Source organism: Lissotriton vulgaris, chromosome 5 (genome assembly GCF_964263255.1).
Source record: "Lissotriton vulgaris chromosome 5, aLisVul1.2, whole genome shotgun sequence".
Lineage (NCBI taxonomy): Eukaryota > Metazoa > Chordata > Amphibia > Caudata > Salamandridae > Lissotriton > Lissotriton vulgaris.
The window spans coordinates 1,021,586,075-1,021,604,775 of record NC_141693.1 but is presented as its reverse complement, the minus strand read 5'-3'; the positions used below and the strand labels follow the sequence as shown (position 1 = coordinate 1,021,604,775).

Below are 18,701 nucleotides of genomic sequence, written 5' to 3'. Positions count from 1 at the left end.
CTGTAAAATGAGGCTTAATGTTTAAAAGCAATAACTGAAAAAACAAGATATCTATTTTTATCAAGTCTTGCTCATTATTTTAAAACTCACTAGAAAAAACAATTCAGATTGTGCCAAAATAAACTTGAATTTATTCAAGCAAAGTGACTCATCACGTTGCAATGAATGATGACATTAATAATATTAATAATTGTGTATTTATATTTGAAACATACACCTAAATAAACAAACATATGTCATTTTAAAAGAGACTCTTTAATGTAGAAAAGATATCAAGATCATAACACTCCACATAATGAAGTCAATTGTACCGACGCCACTCAGGGTGTGAGAGGAATTTCTTTAATTTGGCAATAATCACATTCTAATATTAACATTCTAATATTACAACAACTATAAATACATGTACATTATTTACGGTGCTGCAAAAAGAGCTATCACCAAAATGTAAATCAATGTGCAAAAAATTGTTTATTACAATAAATACATACACACGTAATGTGCTCAAAACGTCAAATTAACAAGAAAGAATGAAAAGCTAGAAAAGAGTAGAAAGGGATGTGATTCTTGAGCCACAGGAAGAAAGAGGTGACACGCGTAGTGAAGAGCACTAAACTACAACATCCCAGAGTTCTGAGGCAGATCGTGGACACAATACAAAATGAATGATGAATTAACCACTATGATCACAGAACCCAGATAACATTATTAATAACAATGATAAACATAATTTTAAAACGTTTGGTCACATGCGTCATCAAAAGTTAGTGCATCATAGTTTTAAAAAATACTTCAGTTTTGTGAAGTCCAGAAAAATGCAACGTTTTGAGAGCGAGTTATTGTACAACAGCAGCATTGTACATTTTCAGTGCATTTTACTCTTGATAGCAAACCTTTTTCATTGACACATGAAACGTAAACATAACCAAAAGAAATGCAAGTAAGTTTCTAGATTTGATACATTGGTTGAGAATGTACTCTGTGCTCATCCCATTTCATATATCAAAGTGTTTAAGTATTTTTGAATGCTTTGTAGGCTTAATTGATTAATCATGCTTCGGTGTTGCCTGAAAAAGTACTGTGCACAAGTTCAAAGCTAACAAATTCATGTCTGGCACCTTCATTTAGGAGAGGGCCTGAGATGGGGGTTTCAAACATTAAGTACATAGACCTACTGCTTCTTTATGGTTTAAATAAGTTTTAAATAGATGCTGCTTTCTCAACTTTGCAGTGGTGCACCGTGGTCTGAAAACAAAAGGACTGTTCCTTCTTACAGGGTAACACTAGAAGTGTAAAGCCTCCAATAAGGCAAAATAGATCACCAAAACATAGAACTGTAGAACTGATGATAGGACATAAGTTGTTTCCAGATTGCCCAGGTTCTGCCCTACCCACCCATGCAAGCACTGTCTGATCTTTGCCACAGACCTTTCTTTTTCTTCATCATTAACTTTTCTTACTAAGCGCCATGCTTCTCTAGCTTCTGTCTCAGGCCTTCATTACATCCTTAAGCAATGTAGTGTCTGTGTCACACCATAACTAGTGAAAGGCACATGATTCCATTAACTGCTTGTATGTTACCTCTTAGCCCACCACTGAGTGTCATACTAGGGTACACGTGTAATCTTTCACCTATGAATATTTGTCGCTTGTACTGCAGATATTACCTGTAGGGTGTTTAATTCAGCTATATGCTCCATTGTTTTTATTCAATGTGCAGATATTTGAATCAATTAGCCTTTCTTTTTCTGTGTGCGGCTCAAAGGTGGGATAGGAAACATCAGACGTTCAAAGAGCTAGCATGGGACCTTTATCAGAAAAAATAATGTTTTAAATGAAACACTGAGAGACTGAGGAGGAACACAGGAATTAAGTGTAGGGTTGTTCCACTATCTTCAATAGAGATCCCAAGATATCAGAGTTCAAAGGTAATAGTCTAGTCCACTGCAGAGCTCGCTTAAATACAGTCTTCCTGGGTTAAAGCCACAAAGGGCAAATTTAAGGAGAGAGGAGACTTAACAAAAGATACAACATTCAACATAAGGCTAATTAAGCAATGACAACATTCCCTCTTTTAAGTACAGAATGTTCTAATAAATACAGAGCTAGCCAGAGTTGTAATGCTGGAACAGAGGGCATGCACCAGAACCTAAAATCCCTCTGCTACTCAATTGTCTTATACTAGAATTCCAACATTTCAAAGTTGTAATAAAATTGATTATTCATTGGCCAAGAAACAATCTGTTCTGTGTGTGGTGTGTCTCTTAATTAATGTTCAGTGACATTAGTTTAAAATATGCATTGCTTAGGCACTGTAATGATATCATTGCACTCTCAGTTTGTGAAAGTATGTCCTGTGTTAGAGATTTTCAAGATGAACAAATTCTTTTACAATCATGCTAGCAGAAAACTTAAACATCATTTATAAACAAACTATGTTTTGATTTTGGAGAGAGGGGTTGCATCCTACAAAATATTCGTGGGAAAAGTACTTCCCCAATATAGTGTGAGAGGCAACCTCTCTGGCATTTATCCAAAACCACATTGGCAATTAAAGTGCATAAATAAGACAAAGTAAGATCCCCGATATTACCAGTCAATTTCACTAAGCACCTTGAGACCCTCCGGGTGAGTACCGCGCTATACAAATGTTTTGATTGACTGCTTCATTCTATCATTGAAGTAATTGGCTGAATTATACTGCACTGGATTGAAGCTTTGGTCGAAGGCACGAAAGTCATTTTGACAGTCCAGTATGGTTTTATTGAAGTGTTGAGCATCGAGGAACAGTGTTTTAACTTGCACATGATCATCAGCAACTATAGTATAGCTAAGGGGGGGGGGGCACTCTACCTCTCCCCTTATGGATCATAGTAGTGCCTTCGATCGGGTTAACCAATCAAAGCTTTGAGTCATCCTGTATAACATAGGTCTGGATCTGGATTTGGTAAATTTCCTTTGTGCTTAATTTCTGGGGTTTCTGCATCAGTAAGGTTTGGGCCAGAGGGTGAATGCATTGAGCGCTTTGAGCATTCAATGGGTGCCCACCAAGACTGCGTACTGGCCCCATCTTGTTTCTCTTGTATATTAATGGTCTTAACGACATTCTACTTTTGTCAAGGAAGGCTATGCCTATGGTTAATTCAGCACTCATCCCAGTTTATACGTCGATAATGCTGTACTAATATCTCAAACTCCCAGTGGCCTGAAGGGTCTAATTGTCAATTTTGCCAAGTTTATGGATGTTAGATCTTGAGGCCAACTCATCATATGGCCTGTGGCATTAAATGCTGTAAGCATATCCCAATTTTAATAAAGGGTAAAATAGTAGTGAATGTACACCATTTTCTAAATTTAGGGGTCACCTTTGGCATCTCTTAGTACTTGGTACCCATATCTTCTAAGTAGGCATCTTAGGTTTAACCAATCTGCTGGAGCATTGTACAGTTTTGCAAAAACAGTGGGAAGTAAACCTATTCTGCCAAATTTAGAAATGCACAAATGTAAGTGTCTGCTATTATTGATGTATGGGGCTATCGAAACACGAATGAACTACAATTAGAAGACAATTGTTTCTGTGGGTGTTTTTTAGGCCTTCCTTCATGCTGCCCTCACTATTTTCTTTATGAAAAAATAGGCTTCTCTTATGTGAAATATCTTAGCAAAATTGATGCCAATGCTTTTATGGGTATCTACATGGGGAAACACTCATGCCTCTCTCAATTGAAAGAAAATAGCAAATTGTCTTGGGTGTGAACTAGTTCACAAGATTCTATGGCTAAGTCACATTAAGGAGATGGCCTAAACCCTTGGCAAATTTGATATGATTACCACCCGCCATCTAATTGCTAAAGGGGAAGCCCACAGGGTGAAAACATTTATTTAACCCTAACCTCCATGAACAGAGAAGCCAAAGGGAGGATTAAAGTAACCATCCTGAACTATGCAATTATACAAGCCACAATCAGCATAGACCCTTATATGACTCTTTTTCGGTTGGGACAATAAGATGAATCAACTAAATATTATTATATCCTTGCGATGAATCTTCTACACAAACACTTATGCACTTTGTCCTTTTGTGTAAATTTTGTAAACCTAAAACACAACATTATTTATTACTCATTCTTGCAAACTGTGGATTATTCTGTAGGCCTTTTATGACCACTGAATCTTAATGTTTTGTTTAGGTTATTTGCAATGCACTTTTATGATTATCTTTGAATAATCGAATAAAGTTCATCGCTCATCTGAACTGTTTCTTATCAGAAACACAATTTAATTTTTTATGATTGGCTCAAAGTTTTGTTAAAGCAAAATTAATTTCTACATGACCTATTTTAGTGAAAGTATGTGGTTCTCTCCAAGGAGTTCTGCTAACAGTAGCCGCGTGTGCCCTTTTTAAAGCACTTATTACATATTATTCTAAGTTAAGCAATATATAATAAACAATAGGAGGTTTATAAATTATCCAACTGAATATTCTTTATCACGTGTGAATTAAACGCTGTTTTAAAGCACATTTGGACGATTGAGAGTAAAAATATCTTAAAGTGCACTAGTACGGATAAATAAAGGTTTCATATTCCCATATACTCTTGAATTTTTCTCCAAAATCATTATGAAATGTGCATCATAACCAACATAAAATGTTTCTTGCCTTCAACCTGATATCACCGTACAGTAAGAATGCATTTTAATGTTGAGATAAGAATTAATTTTCATCACAACAAAATTTGCAGATATTCAGAAAGCAAGTCCCCCCCCAACAATTGGGATGTATTTGCACCATAATTAATATCATGATCAACATGTAATAGACCTCACAATCAGGAAGAGTATGCCCACTCAGCCTAATATAATGGCCATAATGCTCAGCGAAACCTCCTCACAACTCTGCATTAAAATGCTGAGATGAACATAGTAAACTTTACTCAATTATTTGGGCTTTCTCTCTGCACTAGCTCTTAACTGGGTCTGCGTAGTTCTAGAGATCGAAGGTATCTGCACTACAAACGGTGTGGATTAGGTCCTGCCTAGGTAGTTCTGTAGACAGTCTCCTTTCATACGGCCTCACCTGGCACTCAGTATTGGGAAGAGGAAGGGAAAGAAGTCCCCCACTATTGCATGATTTCTGTCCATATGCACAGCAATGCACAACCATTGCCTGTTTCCTGATAGCCAGTGACCTATGCTAATGGTGACAGTGAAGGAATAGGATGAGTGCTGAAGCACAGTGTATTCAGGCTAATAAGCCAGTTTGCAGCCAACGAGGGGGCATATTACCAACCAATAGCGATAATTATCGCTATTGCTTGGTTAGAGACAAAAATTTACCGCTGAGCTGCGGCGATTTTTATCGCAGATAAACCTTGGTATTACCAAGGTTTATCGCAAATACAATAAAAATCAGCCGCAATGCATGAATATTGCTGAAAAGTCAGCGATATTCATGCATTACCGAGCTCAATCTCTTAGCCATGTTATCCACCTCCCATTGGATAACATGGCTAAGAACTGCTCGGGCAGGTATTAGCTTTTGGAGAGATTAGCGCGAATAACTCCAAAAGTTGGTAATAGGAGATAGCGATGTTAGCGACTGTTTCCAGTCGCTAACATCTTAGCACACCCACTTTGCATGTCATTAGTGATAAATATCACTGACATGCAAAGTGGGGCCCAAGATGGCCGCTATCTCCTACTAGCTGTCGCTAACTGGTGTTAGCGACAGCTAGGTAATAGGGAGATAATATTATCTCCGCTTTCTTGGCTTTTAAAGCCAAAAAAGCGGAGATAAACCCCCTTGATAATATGCCCCAAGATTTCCACATGATTAGACTGGCCTTTATGCTAATTGGCTCAGCCTTATAGTCCTTCACTCAGGGGCTGTAATGGAGAGATTGGCAGCCACATGAAATTCTCATCCATGGCGAAACCTTTCACTGGATGCAGAAAAGTGCACTATGCTCCTTTAAAATACGCAAAGTTAAATCACGTGTGACAAGGGAAAAAAGCCTCTTTATGGTATTTTTCTTTTTAAATTAATGTATACAGTATTAGGAACATACAGTGTGTAATGGACTTGATCAGATACTCCAATGCTTTATACCATGGAAGATTTGACAATTCTTCTTTGTGAACAATAAATATTCTGTGAATTAAGGATTGCTGGCATTGTCTTATTTATTTGTAAATTATATTGAGTGACAAAGCTTTTATGTTTTTTTTACTCAAGCCACGTGGAGTGGTTTGCTGTATTAGTGATGTTTTACTTGTTTGTCCGCATCGAGGGGTACTCTCTTGAAAGGTTAAACAAGCATTTGCAATGCAATAGTTCTCGCATTTTTGATAGTTTGAGCTATTGGCTTTGTAAATGACAATGCCTTTAATTTATGTGTTGTTTTAAAAACAGATAAATAAAAGGCATTGTCATTTACAATGCCAATAACTTAAACTCTGGCAGTGGACAATGACACAAGCCAATGGAACATGTGGGCGGAGCTTCGAGTCCCTACCTCAATACAGCATGCCTCGCAGAGCAGCGCATGCTTTGCCCAGGCTCGACCTAGAAAGCATTTTTTTGGGTAAATGGATAAGACATAAGTAGGTAGCACTGGTTCATTTAAATGGCTCCATTCAGCCGCATTGGTCACTGTTTGTTATTAACTATTTGTATTTTTAACTATTTCTTAAATATGCAATGTTCTTAGTTGTTCTATTCTGTTATTTTGAATTTTGCCTGGCTTATGTGTGGGTTCATGTTGTCTTTAAAATGTTTTTTGTTTGAGTATTTTTCAATAAACAGTTTTCCATGATGATTGCTGCAGGAAATTAGCTAGCAGCAGGTACACATGGGGATCATCAGGGTTTTCCCAAAGGTAATGATTGTGAAAATGTCAGCAATTTTGTGCACATTATGGCATAGAATGAACTTTAAAAACATATATTAGACAATGTTTCTCTTTCGTTCACTGTTTCTCTCAGATACCTACTGCCAATATGAAAACCAGTTTCTACCTTCTTTTAATTTATGAAGGATGGGCCCGCCAAACCGCAATAGTGAGAGATTCACTCTGCCTGGTGAGGATCTCTGTTTTGAAACGTGCACGTTTGGCAGAGCTAAATGCAGAGCCGCTGTCATATTTTTTTCCTGGTCAACATTTATTAGTTTTTTTAACAAAATTTCAAAAGCAAGATTTTGTGGGAAAAAAAACATTGACTACATCATGCAAGGAGATGTTTTCCTCCACTTGGTGGTCTTTGTTTCTTTTCACTGCCTGTGACTAATATGTCTCACCAAGGAGGACCCACAAAGGAAAAATATTAATTAGAAACACAGAGCTAAATAGGACGGTCCTCCAAATACCTGAAATGTCGAGACCATGTGGCTGCTTTTAATTGACTGGCAGCAAATATGACCCCACAAGTCTTTCATAAGACAAATAAATTATATTTTAAGATGGATACCGTTTATCAATTTACGAAGACCTTGACAGCTTTGCTAAAAAGAAAATTGGGATTGTTTCTTAGCCGAGAGGAATATTTCGATATTGAGCCTATAGGGTATGTCCATGACATAAAAGAGGAAAAAACATGTCTGACAAAGTATACTAAGGATGGCTAGGTGTACAAGGCACATTTCTTTACAGTAAAATCATGTGGTTTCACGTAAATGCTTCCTTTTTTTTTTTTTTACCAAGTAATGATTTCACAAATGGGAATCCTGATGAGAAGCAGACATATTTTCTGAATAATTGCAATAACATATTATGTCAGGATAAATAAAGGACTTGTCCTGTAGTACAGTTTCCTAAAAATGAGAATAAGTGTATAGAACTGTCATATAAAAATATTTTTTCTAAATTCAAACATGCCCATCACATCTAAGTGGCTGGCAATTTGTTGAGTCTTCTGGTAAGGCACCGGAACTTGACTGTTCTTTAAAAACTTGAACTGCAGATTTGAATGCAAAGAAGAGTGTCTGGGCTGCACTGCACAGCCGTCGAAAGCACCAGAAATGTATTTGAGGAATTTCACAGATTATAAGTCATTTCTTTTAGTTAGATATATATATGTCTGTTTCCATTGATCCCGAATTGCCACTGCTTTTCCCATTTTCATTTTTTTGCAGCAGCACGAGGAATCAAAAACTGCTCGGAGTTTGCTGTCCTATAAAAGAAAACAAAAATGTACATAATTATTAATCTGTGGCAAATCAGGCACTGAACATATTGAATAAGGGACATTTTCATCACCCCGTTTTTTATTTTTTACTTAAATGTGATGTACAAACGCCTGTAACACATTAGCTAAATGAACTCACACACTCAAATCCTACTGTGCAGAACACTGAGCATAATCTTGACATGGGGCTGCTAAATCAATATGGGAAAGCTAAATATTGTATATTAAGGTAACATTTATACTCTAAATATTACTTTCTGGAACACGAGAAGATGCTCCTTGCTCTGGCTTGAGTCTGGCACTGAGTTTCACAGTTGGCTATGATCAAGTGAAGAATTTGTCACCAGCACACAACCTGCAAGGACCATTAGGTTTTCCCCAGTAGAATACAATCCTCTGGTCTGGTTACAGCATGAGTTTATCAGGTGGATTCCTCATTGATGTAGATAGGAAAGGATCCCCAGCAAAGACAGTCACATTAATCGATTTTATGATTGAGCATATTGTTTTATAGATATGCCAGTCAACAATGACATTAGCTGCTGGTGAATGAGCAGGCAGGGTGTAATAGCCACAGAAAGCCAATGGGCTACTGCTACTGTATTAATTTCCTTTCAAATATTAATTTGTGCTGTACTAGGTAGAAACGAAGAACTTTGTGAATTAGTCCTTTGAAGCCATTTCTACTCCAGTGGCGGCTGGTGACATTTGAAAGTGGTGGGGCGGAAAGTGATAATCATACTGCACCGTAGCGAGCGAGCGTAGCGAGCGAGCCCGAACCCCTTAAGGAGGGTTCGGGGGGATTTCCCCCCGAGAAAATTTTGAAAAAATAGTGGAAAAATTGAGCATTTTCAAGCAAATTTGAGAAAGCAGGAAGGTTAATAAAGCAATTGTGAAAGTGCAGGTATTTATTAAAGAGCTGTCATATAACATAGGTAGCTGCTTATTCAGTATAACCACAGAGCTTCATAACAGACTCCTGCAGCGCTTAGGAGAAAAACATCCCGGGGCGCTGGTCTGTGACCGAATCAGGGAGGGTGCGGGCCCGGGGCTTGAGACACACTCGTGAGAAGGGGGGTGCGCACTCGCAGTCCTTCAGGAAGAAGGACCATCAGGCAAGAAGAGGGTGCGAATGCATGGGTGAAATATGTGAGAGCATGTCTCCTGCCCCGGGACTATATATATGAGACAGCATGAACCCATACAGTATATGAGACAGCATGAACCCGCCCTACACCCCAAGACCAGGGCTGTTCTGAAGGGATCAGGGCAATGCAACTAAGGGCCAATAGATGTTGAGAACTATTCCTAGTTCGTGGCAGAATGTTAATTTGCACCAACTGCCTGAACAGTTAGTGGGAAACTGAGAATACAATGCAGGTCTCTTAATGAGGCTGATTGCTTTTCTACAGGTTTAACGGTAACCTTCCTTCCTGTCGATGCCCTGCAGTTAAAAGGCTGTGCAGTAAAAAGTAACAAAATATTTTAACTATTAATTATTCATCCAAGGTTCAGGAGAATCCCCAGTTGGCAGCACTGGCATAGGCACAAATAAATATCTAGCCAACACTCAATGCACTGCAGACTTGTAGCCTAGCGAAAAGCAACAGACATGCAGGTTGTTACATAGTAGGGCTCCCGGTTTTATGGTATTTATTTTTTTGCCATTTCCGTCTGTATTTATCCATATTTATTTTTCGGCGATTTTTTCTGTATTTATCCACATTTATTTTTGCCACAAGCAAAAGATGACGCTACAGCTAGTATTTTTCCACATTTATTTAAATTGACAATGCAACGCGAGGAGCTTGTAAATAAACCCCAATCTGTGATCTCTGTCGAAGGCCTGGAGGCAGGCACAACACAGGTCATGTTGGGTCATTAGATTCCTGCTTGGGGAGAAAGGAAGATTGCTTTTGGGTAGAACTTAACCCCCACTCTTTGTTTCTGTTTAAAAGATTTAAGCCTATTGGCTTGAATTCCCATGATACAAACGTGCAGAGCTGAGTTCAGTGAATAACCACAGCGTCCGTTGAGATTGATGCAGACCCAGCGCGCGTTCATTAGCCCTGGGTCTGTGTGTCACTGGACGGCCGTGCTGCGCCTGGGACTACTCACTGGACTGACGCAAGCCTAGAGGGATCCTATCACTGATACGCCTTGACAAACCCCCGAATTATGGTAGCCTACGGTGGCTCGCAGCTGAATTCATGAGCTTGCAGCCACTGCCTTGCAGAGAGATGCTGCTTTAGTAATTAATGGAGCCGTCCTCGCCACACTACAAGTTGGGACTCTGCTTCCGGCCCCGGCCCAAGTAAGTACCAGCTTCTGTAAGCTTCCCTTCCTCCCATTCACTCACTCCCCTCCCTCACTCCCCTTCTCTCCCTCCCCTCCCCTCACTCCCCTTCCCTCACTCCCTCCGTCACTCCCCTTCTCTCACTCCCTCCCTCACCTTGCCTCACTCCTTCCCTCACTCCCCTTCCCTCACTCCCCTCCCCTCACTCCCTTTCCCTCTGTCTCCCTCCCTCTACCTCCCTCTGTTATCTCACCCTGCCTGTGTGTCAGCCCAGGCTGCTTCCCAGCATGCACACACAGCCGCCCGAGCACTTCACAGGTCTTTAAAAGACCATTTGCATGTTAATGGGGCTTTTGTATTACACCTCTTCTTTGGCCCCCACAGAGCAGCAGAGTCTCCCAGAGTCGCGCTCCGCTCTGGTTGCAGACAGTCTTTAAAAAAAAATGTTCAGCTCCATCCTGACATTGTTAGAATCCATTAATAACCTTTGACAGGGCAAAATGTTCTGTGTGACACCCGATCTTATTTGTAAGGTGTAAGGTAGACATAAAGTTGCCTTATGCACAAGATGATGGTGAATTATTTTAGCTGACAGTGTATGGTTGACTAAACGTTGCAATTCATAAACTGTTTTCACAGTTAGACAGTTCTTGTGGGCTCGTTATGAAACTGCGATGTCGATGTTGATCAATGGCTATGGGGACAGGTTAGAGGTCTCTGCAAAGCAATGTGGAAAATGTATTTGAAAACTTCTGTTCGAGAAATCAACGCATGGCTGTATATAGAACAATCCCTTTTAACCAATCCCAAATGCAGTTAACTCCATATTCATATGTCAGTCTTTAATTTATTTTTTTTTAAACACTGGTGCGATGACTGGAAGGTCCCCGGGCCGCCAGGGAAGGCTTGCCAGGCCGTACTATGAGTACCCGTGTTCTAGAGGAACCGGGCCGTCCCGCCGACCTTAACAGTACGGTAAGGTTACAAGGGAAGTGCCCTTCAATTTCTGGTGCTCTGCTGCAATTTTAAAATCTTCTTTTTCTAGTTGCTTAAATGGATGTAAATTCTGATACTTATATCCTGTCTCCCTATTATGCGTTGCTTTATTTTGCTTGTGAAAGTATCAGTCATGGTAGTTGAAATGTCACTCTTATTTACATAGCAATCTGAAACCTTGGCAGCTATGAAGTCCGTCCTAATCTGACTCTGGCAGGGGCTCTAAAAGGGGTGAAATAACCAAGCAGCCTCATTAACAAATAAATGGTCTTTCAAAGACCTGTGAAGTACTTGGGTGCGGCTGGCAGCTCTGTGTGCACACGGGAAGCTGGGGAAGCTGTCACCTCTTAAGCCTCTAAGGAAGGTGAGACACCAGACGGCAGCACAGCAAAATATACTAGTATTTTCCCGTTTTTTTACATATAAATACAGATAAAGGAAAACTTGTTTTCCGTCTGTATTTATATGTAAAAATCCGTAAAAACGGAAAACCGGGAGCCCTATTACATAGGTAGTGTTTTCAAGTAGGCACACTACTCAGAAAATTCCCAACCTAAAGCGCAGGAACGAAACTGTTTGCAAGATTTCCTGTCCCGTCTAGTATAGATGGACAAGATACAGAGATTAAAGGCGAGCTCTTGTAAACCGTTCAAAAAACATTTCTAAAGACTCGGATAAGCAAAGAAACAAATCTTAATACCAACTCTGCATATTAACACGTTAACAGTCCCTTCCAGACTTAAATCTAGCCAGGATGGGCAAGGGGAAAAGGAGGAGCTGGGCAGATAAATCTGCAACCTTCTAAGTGTAAAAATCAGTCTTCCTGAAGTGAAACCAGTTTTAGTGCAGACCTCAACATTGCCCAGTGCTACCTACAAGTGCTACAAGTTGCCTTTTTAAGATTGGAAAAATCCTTTGAACTCAATGATAACCAGCACCCTCACCCCCACAAACAACCAGAGAAATCTAGTCTCCCTAACCCTATTTCAAAACCAAGACAAACACATCCACTTCCACTTCCACGTTCGCATGTTGAGTTGAAGATGAAAGAGCTGTAGATACTGGAAGCCGCACGTATCACCAGTGAGTGAAATGTCCTTTGAGAAAGCGAAGAAACAGGCATGTGAGAGTCTTCGTGAACGAAGAGACCCTCAAAAAGACCAATAAGGAGAGCACCACCATCTCACCACAGAATTCATCACGGCAAACTTTAATAGAGCCCTTGTATGGTAGGTAGACTGTACAATGGGGGTAGGGGTGTATATAATTTTCTTTCTGTTTTAATTCAACTGCAATGCCCTTTATTTTCTCCTGTGTATTTAGGAAAACTGTCAACGTCACAATGATGTATGTTTGTTGATGCTGCGGGTCACCGAGCTCCGCCCTTTACGTGTGTTTAAAAATAACTTTAATAGAGCCGGGTTGCACATAAATGGAGGCCATTATCAAACAGAGCTTCATAGGAACCTGCCGTACATTATAACCTGTTCTCATCCATGTACGTGGGACTGGTGGAATACGAAAGGAGAACATTCGGGCCACTACCTGCAGGCGAGGTCTTCCAAAACACCGTGTGGGAGAGATGCTCCCAGAATCTGCAATGCATGTCTGTGATGTTCTCAAATATGCCCTGCCCCTGCCCTGATCTGAGAGGATCTGAACTCTGACCTCCAGTCCATCCATGGTAACCACAGCCTCAAATCCATTCTCGGACTGCCGACCGACCTGCCAGACACACCCAGGACCTAATCTATCCATTCTAGTGCTCCCCGACCCCGTGCCACCCTCGGACTCACTTCTGTCCCCAGACCTCAGTCTCAGACCGCATAGGAAACCAAAGTAGGGAGTCATGCCTGACATATATGCTTGACTCGGACTCGGGCCAGCCCCAAAACGCCTATAGCCCAGTCGATGTACGTGACGCACGATGCATTTGGAAATAGATCAGCCCACCTCTGTCCCTAAGTGCGTAGACTGTAGACACGGCGGCCCCCTCGGCCATGCCATTCCTTACTGCCTTCAAGAGCTCATTACGATTTTTAGAACCATTTAATGCAGAACAGTTAACCAACCGGTCCCAGGCCCAACGCTAAACCTAAATATCCACCTCTGTACGCACTCACAGTCAGGAAGTTCACTTACAAATTCCAAAGCCGCTTTTAGGTGAAGCTGCTTGGAACCAGAAGCAAGCAACTTAAGTGCGAAAAACTTACGTGGACGCAAAAGCAGCACACAAGGAGGGGGCATGTCTGAGGACCCTACTCCGTCAAGCATAGGCAAATGGCCAATCACCGCAACATGGCTGGATATAGCCATATGGTGATTGGCCATCCCTCAGCAGCCAGCCAACACCCACGCACAGCACCATCCTGCTGCAGCAGCCAATCCTGGCGCAGCGTTAACAGCAACACTGCGCCAGGATTGGCTCCAGGCCGGATACTATTCTGCCCATTATGAGGCCGGGGCCCCGGGTCTCTGCCTGTTCTCTGAGTGCTATGGAGGGAGGGGGGGGATGTCTACCCCACTGTGCGCATGCGCGGGCCCGTCAAATTGTTGACTACTCCTGGATTCCACCTGCGCATTGTGCAGTACTCCGCTATTCTGCTCTGCCTGCTGCCACTCTTTGCCGAAGCCCCGCCCCCCATGACCCACTTCCTATGTGATGCCCGGTACCGTCGGGCTTCTCCCGGAGCCGGTAGCGCGCAGTGCGCTCCGATTTTTAATCATCAGATTTGTTTTTTTTTTAATGCATGTGACAGTGTTGGCAGGCAATGCGGTCGTCCATGGCGAGTGGGGCAACGCCCCAACGCCCCCAATGGACGCACCGCCACTGTTCTACTCTCTCCTTGGTGTGATTACAGATATATGCTTTGGCTGACAGACTGGCCAGTTTGTAACATTTATTATTAGCTTCCATCACACTCTGTGCTTCAGATGCATGCTGACAGCAGTTCTCTCTCACAAGTGTTTTAAGATTTTTTTTAACTCTGGAGTGTTGCATTTGCTTGAGGTACAGTGGGTTTTGACTCTATGCATATGTAATGTGGTAACCTGGTTCATGAATTTGGTGAATTGTACTGCATCACAATCAGATTTAGGCCTCTGGAAATAGAATAGAAAGCTCCTGCGTCCATGGCTATCGCTAATCCCACCTACTGCTATTGTGGTTTCCTATTATTATTATTATTATTATATTTCTTATATAGCGCCAGAATCGACCCCCGAAGGGGTATCTCCGCGCTTGCCTTGGGAATCCGTCCTGGTTTTTCCCTGTGAGATAGCCCCTACAGGGCATCCCCAAGGTGAAAGCCAGGCATCCCGCCGCGGGGGGGGGCCGTTGTGGAGATTAAGCAAGCTTAATGCCCAGAGTTGCAGAGTGTGAACCCATGATTAGGTCAGGCACCGAAGCGAGAATTATCAAGTCCATGGACATTTGAGCTCAAGACCCTGCCGCGTCGGGAATTGAACCCTGGTCCCGGGTCTGACCTCTGCTTCAGGGTCTGCCTGCTCTAACCAGTGAGCCACACTTCTCCATGAAATGGAACCCCAATGGGCAGCTCAGTGGTGAGTTATGAGTTATAAATTATTCGTCCAATCTAACGTTTTTGTAATAACAGTTGTGTGTTTAACTTTGTGCACCAATACCCAGAAAAGCGTGTCGCCTTATATGTTTGCAGGGGTTAAGATGAGATGGTTACAACTCAGCCATAAATTGTTGCCCATAGAATAATGGCTTTATTGCCCTTCACATCATTGAACCAAATAATAAGATAACATAAACAGTACATCATTGCAATTAAGAATATAGGGCCAGATGTAGGAAGGCTATTACCGGTCGGTAACGGCTGAAATCGGCCGTTACCGACCGGTAATAGGCTTTTCCTATGTAGGTAGCAAATTTACCGATTCGGTAAATTCCAAATCGGTATTTACCGATTCGGTATTTACCGAATCATCATTTACCGATTCAGTATTTACCGAATCATCATTTACCGATTCGGTATTTACCGAATCATCATTTACCGATTCGGTATTTACCGAATCGGTAAATGACATGTAGGAAGCACTTTGAAGAGTGCTTCTGTGCTTTAAGGATTCGTTATTTACCACCAACTATTAGTTGGTGGTAAATAACGAAACCTCTGTAAATGAAAATCTGTGCATTTAGACCTGTGCCATGTGACAGACATACATGCCCTTAGGGCATGTATGTGTGCCACATGTGCACACAAGCACTATTCAGGGGTGCAACAGGGTGTCAAAGTGACACCCTGCCACCCTTGACTCTTTCCCTATTTTACCGAATCGGTAATACGATTCGGTAATTGACATTCATTCCTATGGGCCTCCAGGCCCATAGGAATGAATGGCAATTACCGAATCGGTAATTACCGATTCGGTAAATACTGAATCTTAACGATTCCGTAATTTTTACCGAATTATTACCTACATAGCATTTACCGATTCTAAAAAAACGAATCGGTAAAATTCGGTATTTTAGAATCGGTAAATCCTATTTACCTACATCTAGCCCATAATCTCCTTCTAGAAGGCATTGTAAGCCTTGATGCATTAGTTCGACTCAAAAGAAATGGGACCATTTGGGAGATGATATATTAACTTATTTAGAGATCACTCTTGAGAGTAAGGACCAGAAAGATGCCTTTATGTGCTCGAAAATGGGAAACAAATATGTCTAGGGCAAATTACTTTACATTTTACATGATGCATTTGAAATTAACAGTGTTCACTCGCCTTAAAAGCTTTACTGTCTTACACTGCAAGGACTTCGAAGGGTATGTGATAGTCATGCTACCCAGAGTTCTCTGAAGCGCTAATGCAAGTCTTAGATAAGGGCTGGAGTTTGGGGACACTGGCCTAACAGGGCACATGCATCTTGAGTTTAAGCCTCTACCAAAGAAGCATGAAATCCTAAACTAGTAGTTGAGGTGTGGATAACCACAAATCTGATCTATCCCTGATGAAGCAACACCTGGAGGGGTTGGAGGGGGGGGAGGGGCTGTGAGCTCTCAAGAGGAGGCTGATCAACTGCAAGTACTGAACCGGAAGTCAAGTGCAACAATGTCCTCAGAACAACTAAGTTTACTGCAGGTGATGCACAGAGATATACCTTAAAAGTAACGGGCATTCAACACAGAGTTTAATTTACAAACTGATACATAGACTGTATCGCAGGGATTATTAAGGATTGAGAGTACAGTGTCTTAAAATTCAAGCTCTGTTTAGCACGACTAACAAATGTGCATGTTAAAAGTTTAAAATAGTAAGTATTTTCATGCACAGATCTGATGCAAAAAATGTTTTGGGTGTCCTAAATCACACAAAAAAACTTGGATTGAGCTATACAAGGTTATGTTGGCCAGATGTTACAAATGGCATGCCTTTTGTCATGAGGCTTTTAATATAACCTTAGAGCCAGACCTAGCGGGGTCTACCAGCCATTAAAGGCCCGCTCCAGCATTAAAGGGACTGGGCCTGTAATGGCCAGTAGAGCCCGCTAGGAGGGCTGTAAGGCTATTAGAACATTCCACTCCTAGAGGGCAGAATGTTCTAATTACTAAAAAACAAAGGTCTCCTGGGCTCCGAGAGGCGTTTGTTCACAGCAAAAGCTGTGAACAAAAACAACATCGGAATGTTGCTCTGCGGGCTTTTACCGGCCTGTAGAAACACGGAGCACTCCATTGTATTCAACAGGGTGCTCCATATTCCAATGTTCTAATATACATTAGTGATTCCGACATATCTTATGCAGCACAAATGTCGGAGTACTTCACACATTTACCTCACTGACGCTTTTACAAACATTCTCTGAATTCTATACATTTATGTTGATAGTGTGTTTGAAGCAGTTGTTACTTATGTTTAGTTATACAGTGTTACGTAAAGGCTTTCTGCAAGACACTGTAAGTTGTTTTCCTTTTTTCACAAATCCACTGTTCATTAGGTACAGTGTTTAGAAAAAGAACATCTCTGACTGACCCCTATTGCTTAAATTGACACAGTGAAGACACTAGTAGTGACCACTGTTGTCTTTATAGGTGATTCACCGTACGATCTTTACTGTCAATTATTTTGTGGGTCTAAGGTATTGCTCCGTGTAAAACAAATTCTTTCCCCGACTATGATGGAGAAAAATAATTTGACTTTTGAACCAACATTATTTTTAGAAAGAGAACCATTTGGCTTTGTCAATTGTATGGTTGTGAAGCCCCTTGCTTGTGTCTCACCTGAGTGGATGCCTGCAGTGCATCAAGCTGGAGCGGAGATGGATTAAGTAGGTATTTTTTCTGGTTAAGTTTATGGATATCTTTGAGATCAAAATCTATTTTCCACTCCTTTCTATGTACACTTAGACTTAATAAAAAATCGGATTTTGTTGTTTCTTACCTGAATTACTATCTTTACCACTTAGATACTTCCAAAAATGTATAGCCCAAGAACAGTGGTTTGCAGCTGAATAATTCAAGTTTTAAACCATGGAGGCTGGAATGGTGGGAATTTGTATGGCTCAGATTGATGAACATTTTAGAACTGACATTTAAATAGACAATATTACTATTTATTTCTCCTATAGGTGAATCAATCTATTTGTTTGGGAACACTCATAATAAGTGGAGGTCCAAATAGGGTCTCTGATGACTCTAATCTAGATGTAACCTGTGACAGGGATCACGGAGGAAACAAACGCACGAGGCTGTGAAAGAAAGCTCTCTAGTTTTAATGGGCTAGAGCACTGCTCAAACTTTTTGGGTAAAGTAATAAACTCACTGAACTCAGATCTGCAGGATGTCAAAGCTCTGGGTCCTTGAGGACCATCAGATTAGACTAAGGCGAGGTAGACCGTGTGAGTTGCTGATGCCTAAACAAAGCACCTTTAGGTCCACAATGGGCAAAACACAATCACAACAGACAATGTCAGATCCTTTGCCTGGAGATAATCTAAACCCTGTTTGAAGTCAAGTAGTTGAGTGGGCACAGATCATGATGTGAATTGCAGAAAATACTTACATTTCTAAGCCATCGTTCCTGGTGAAAAAAAAAGGGTAAACATTATTACATTGTGCATTTGAATAAACTTCACAATTAGTTGTAATAATACCAGCTTTATTACTTCTGATCCCATGAAAAGACCACTGAATATAATTGATACATATGTTTTTTACTGCAGTGAGCAATAGTAACAGGCAAAACAATGAAAAGCGTG

At 41.0% G+C, this 18,701-nt stretch overlaps 1 protein-coding gene and 1 long non-coding RNA gene across 3 annotated transcripts in view; both read right to left on the bottom strand.

The window, feature by feature from the left end:
• Positions 1 to 238: 238 nt before the first annotated feature.
• Positions 239 to 5,271, bottom strand: LOC147711925 (uncharacterized). The gene is made up of 2 exons (XR_015295968.1): positions 2,663 to 5,271; positions 239 to 2,605 (listed from the first exon to the last, which is right to left on the bottom strand). It is a non-coding gene; the product is annotated as an uncharacterized LOC147711925 (long non-coding RNA).
• A 1,455-nt stretch (positions 5,272 to 6,726) lies between these two features.
• The window catches only part of LOC147711924 (prominin-1-A-like), a 487,531-nt gene continuing 475,556 nt past the window's right edge, over positions 6,727 to 18,701 (bottom strand). The window contains exons 24-25 of one of the 2 annotated variants that reach the window (XM_086922649.1): positions 18,506 to 18,523; positions 6,727 to 8,169 (exon numbers count right to left, since the gene is read on the bottom strand). In XM_086922649.1, the coding sequence (XP_086778775.1) occupies positions 8,118 to 8,169; positions 18,506 to 18,523 (70 nt within the window). In that variant the 3' untranslated portion in view covers positions 6,727 to 8,117. The remainder of the gene's footprint in view (positions 8,170 to 18,505; positions 18,524 to 18,701) is intronic. The other variant, XM_086922650.1, reaches the window with a different exon arrangement.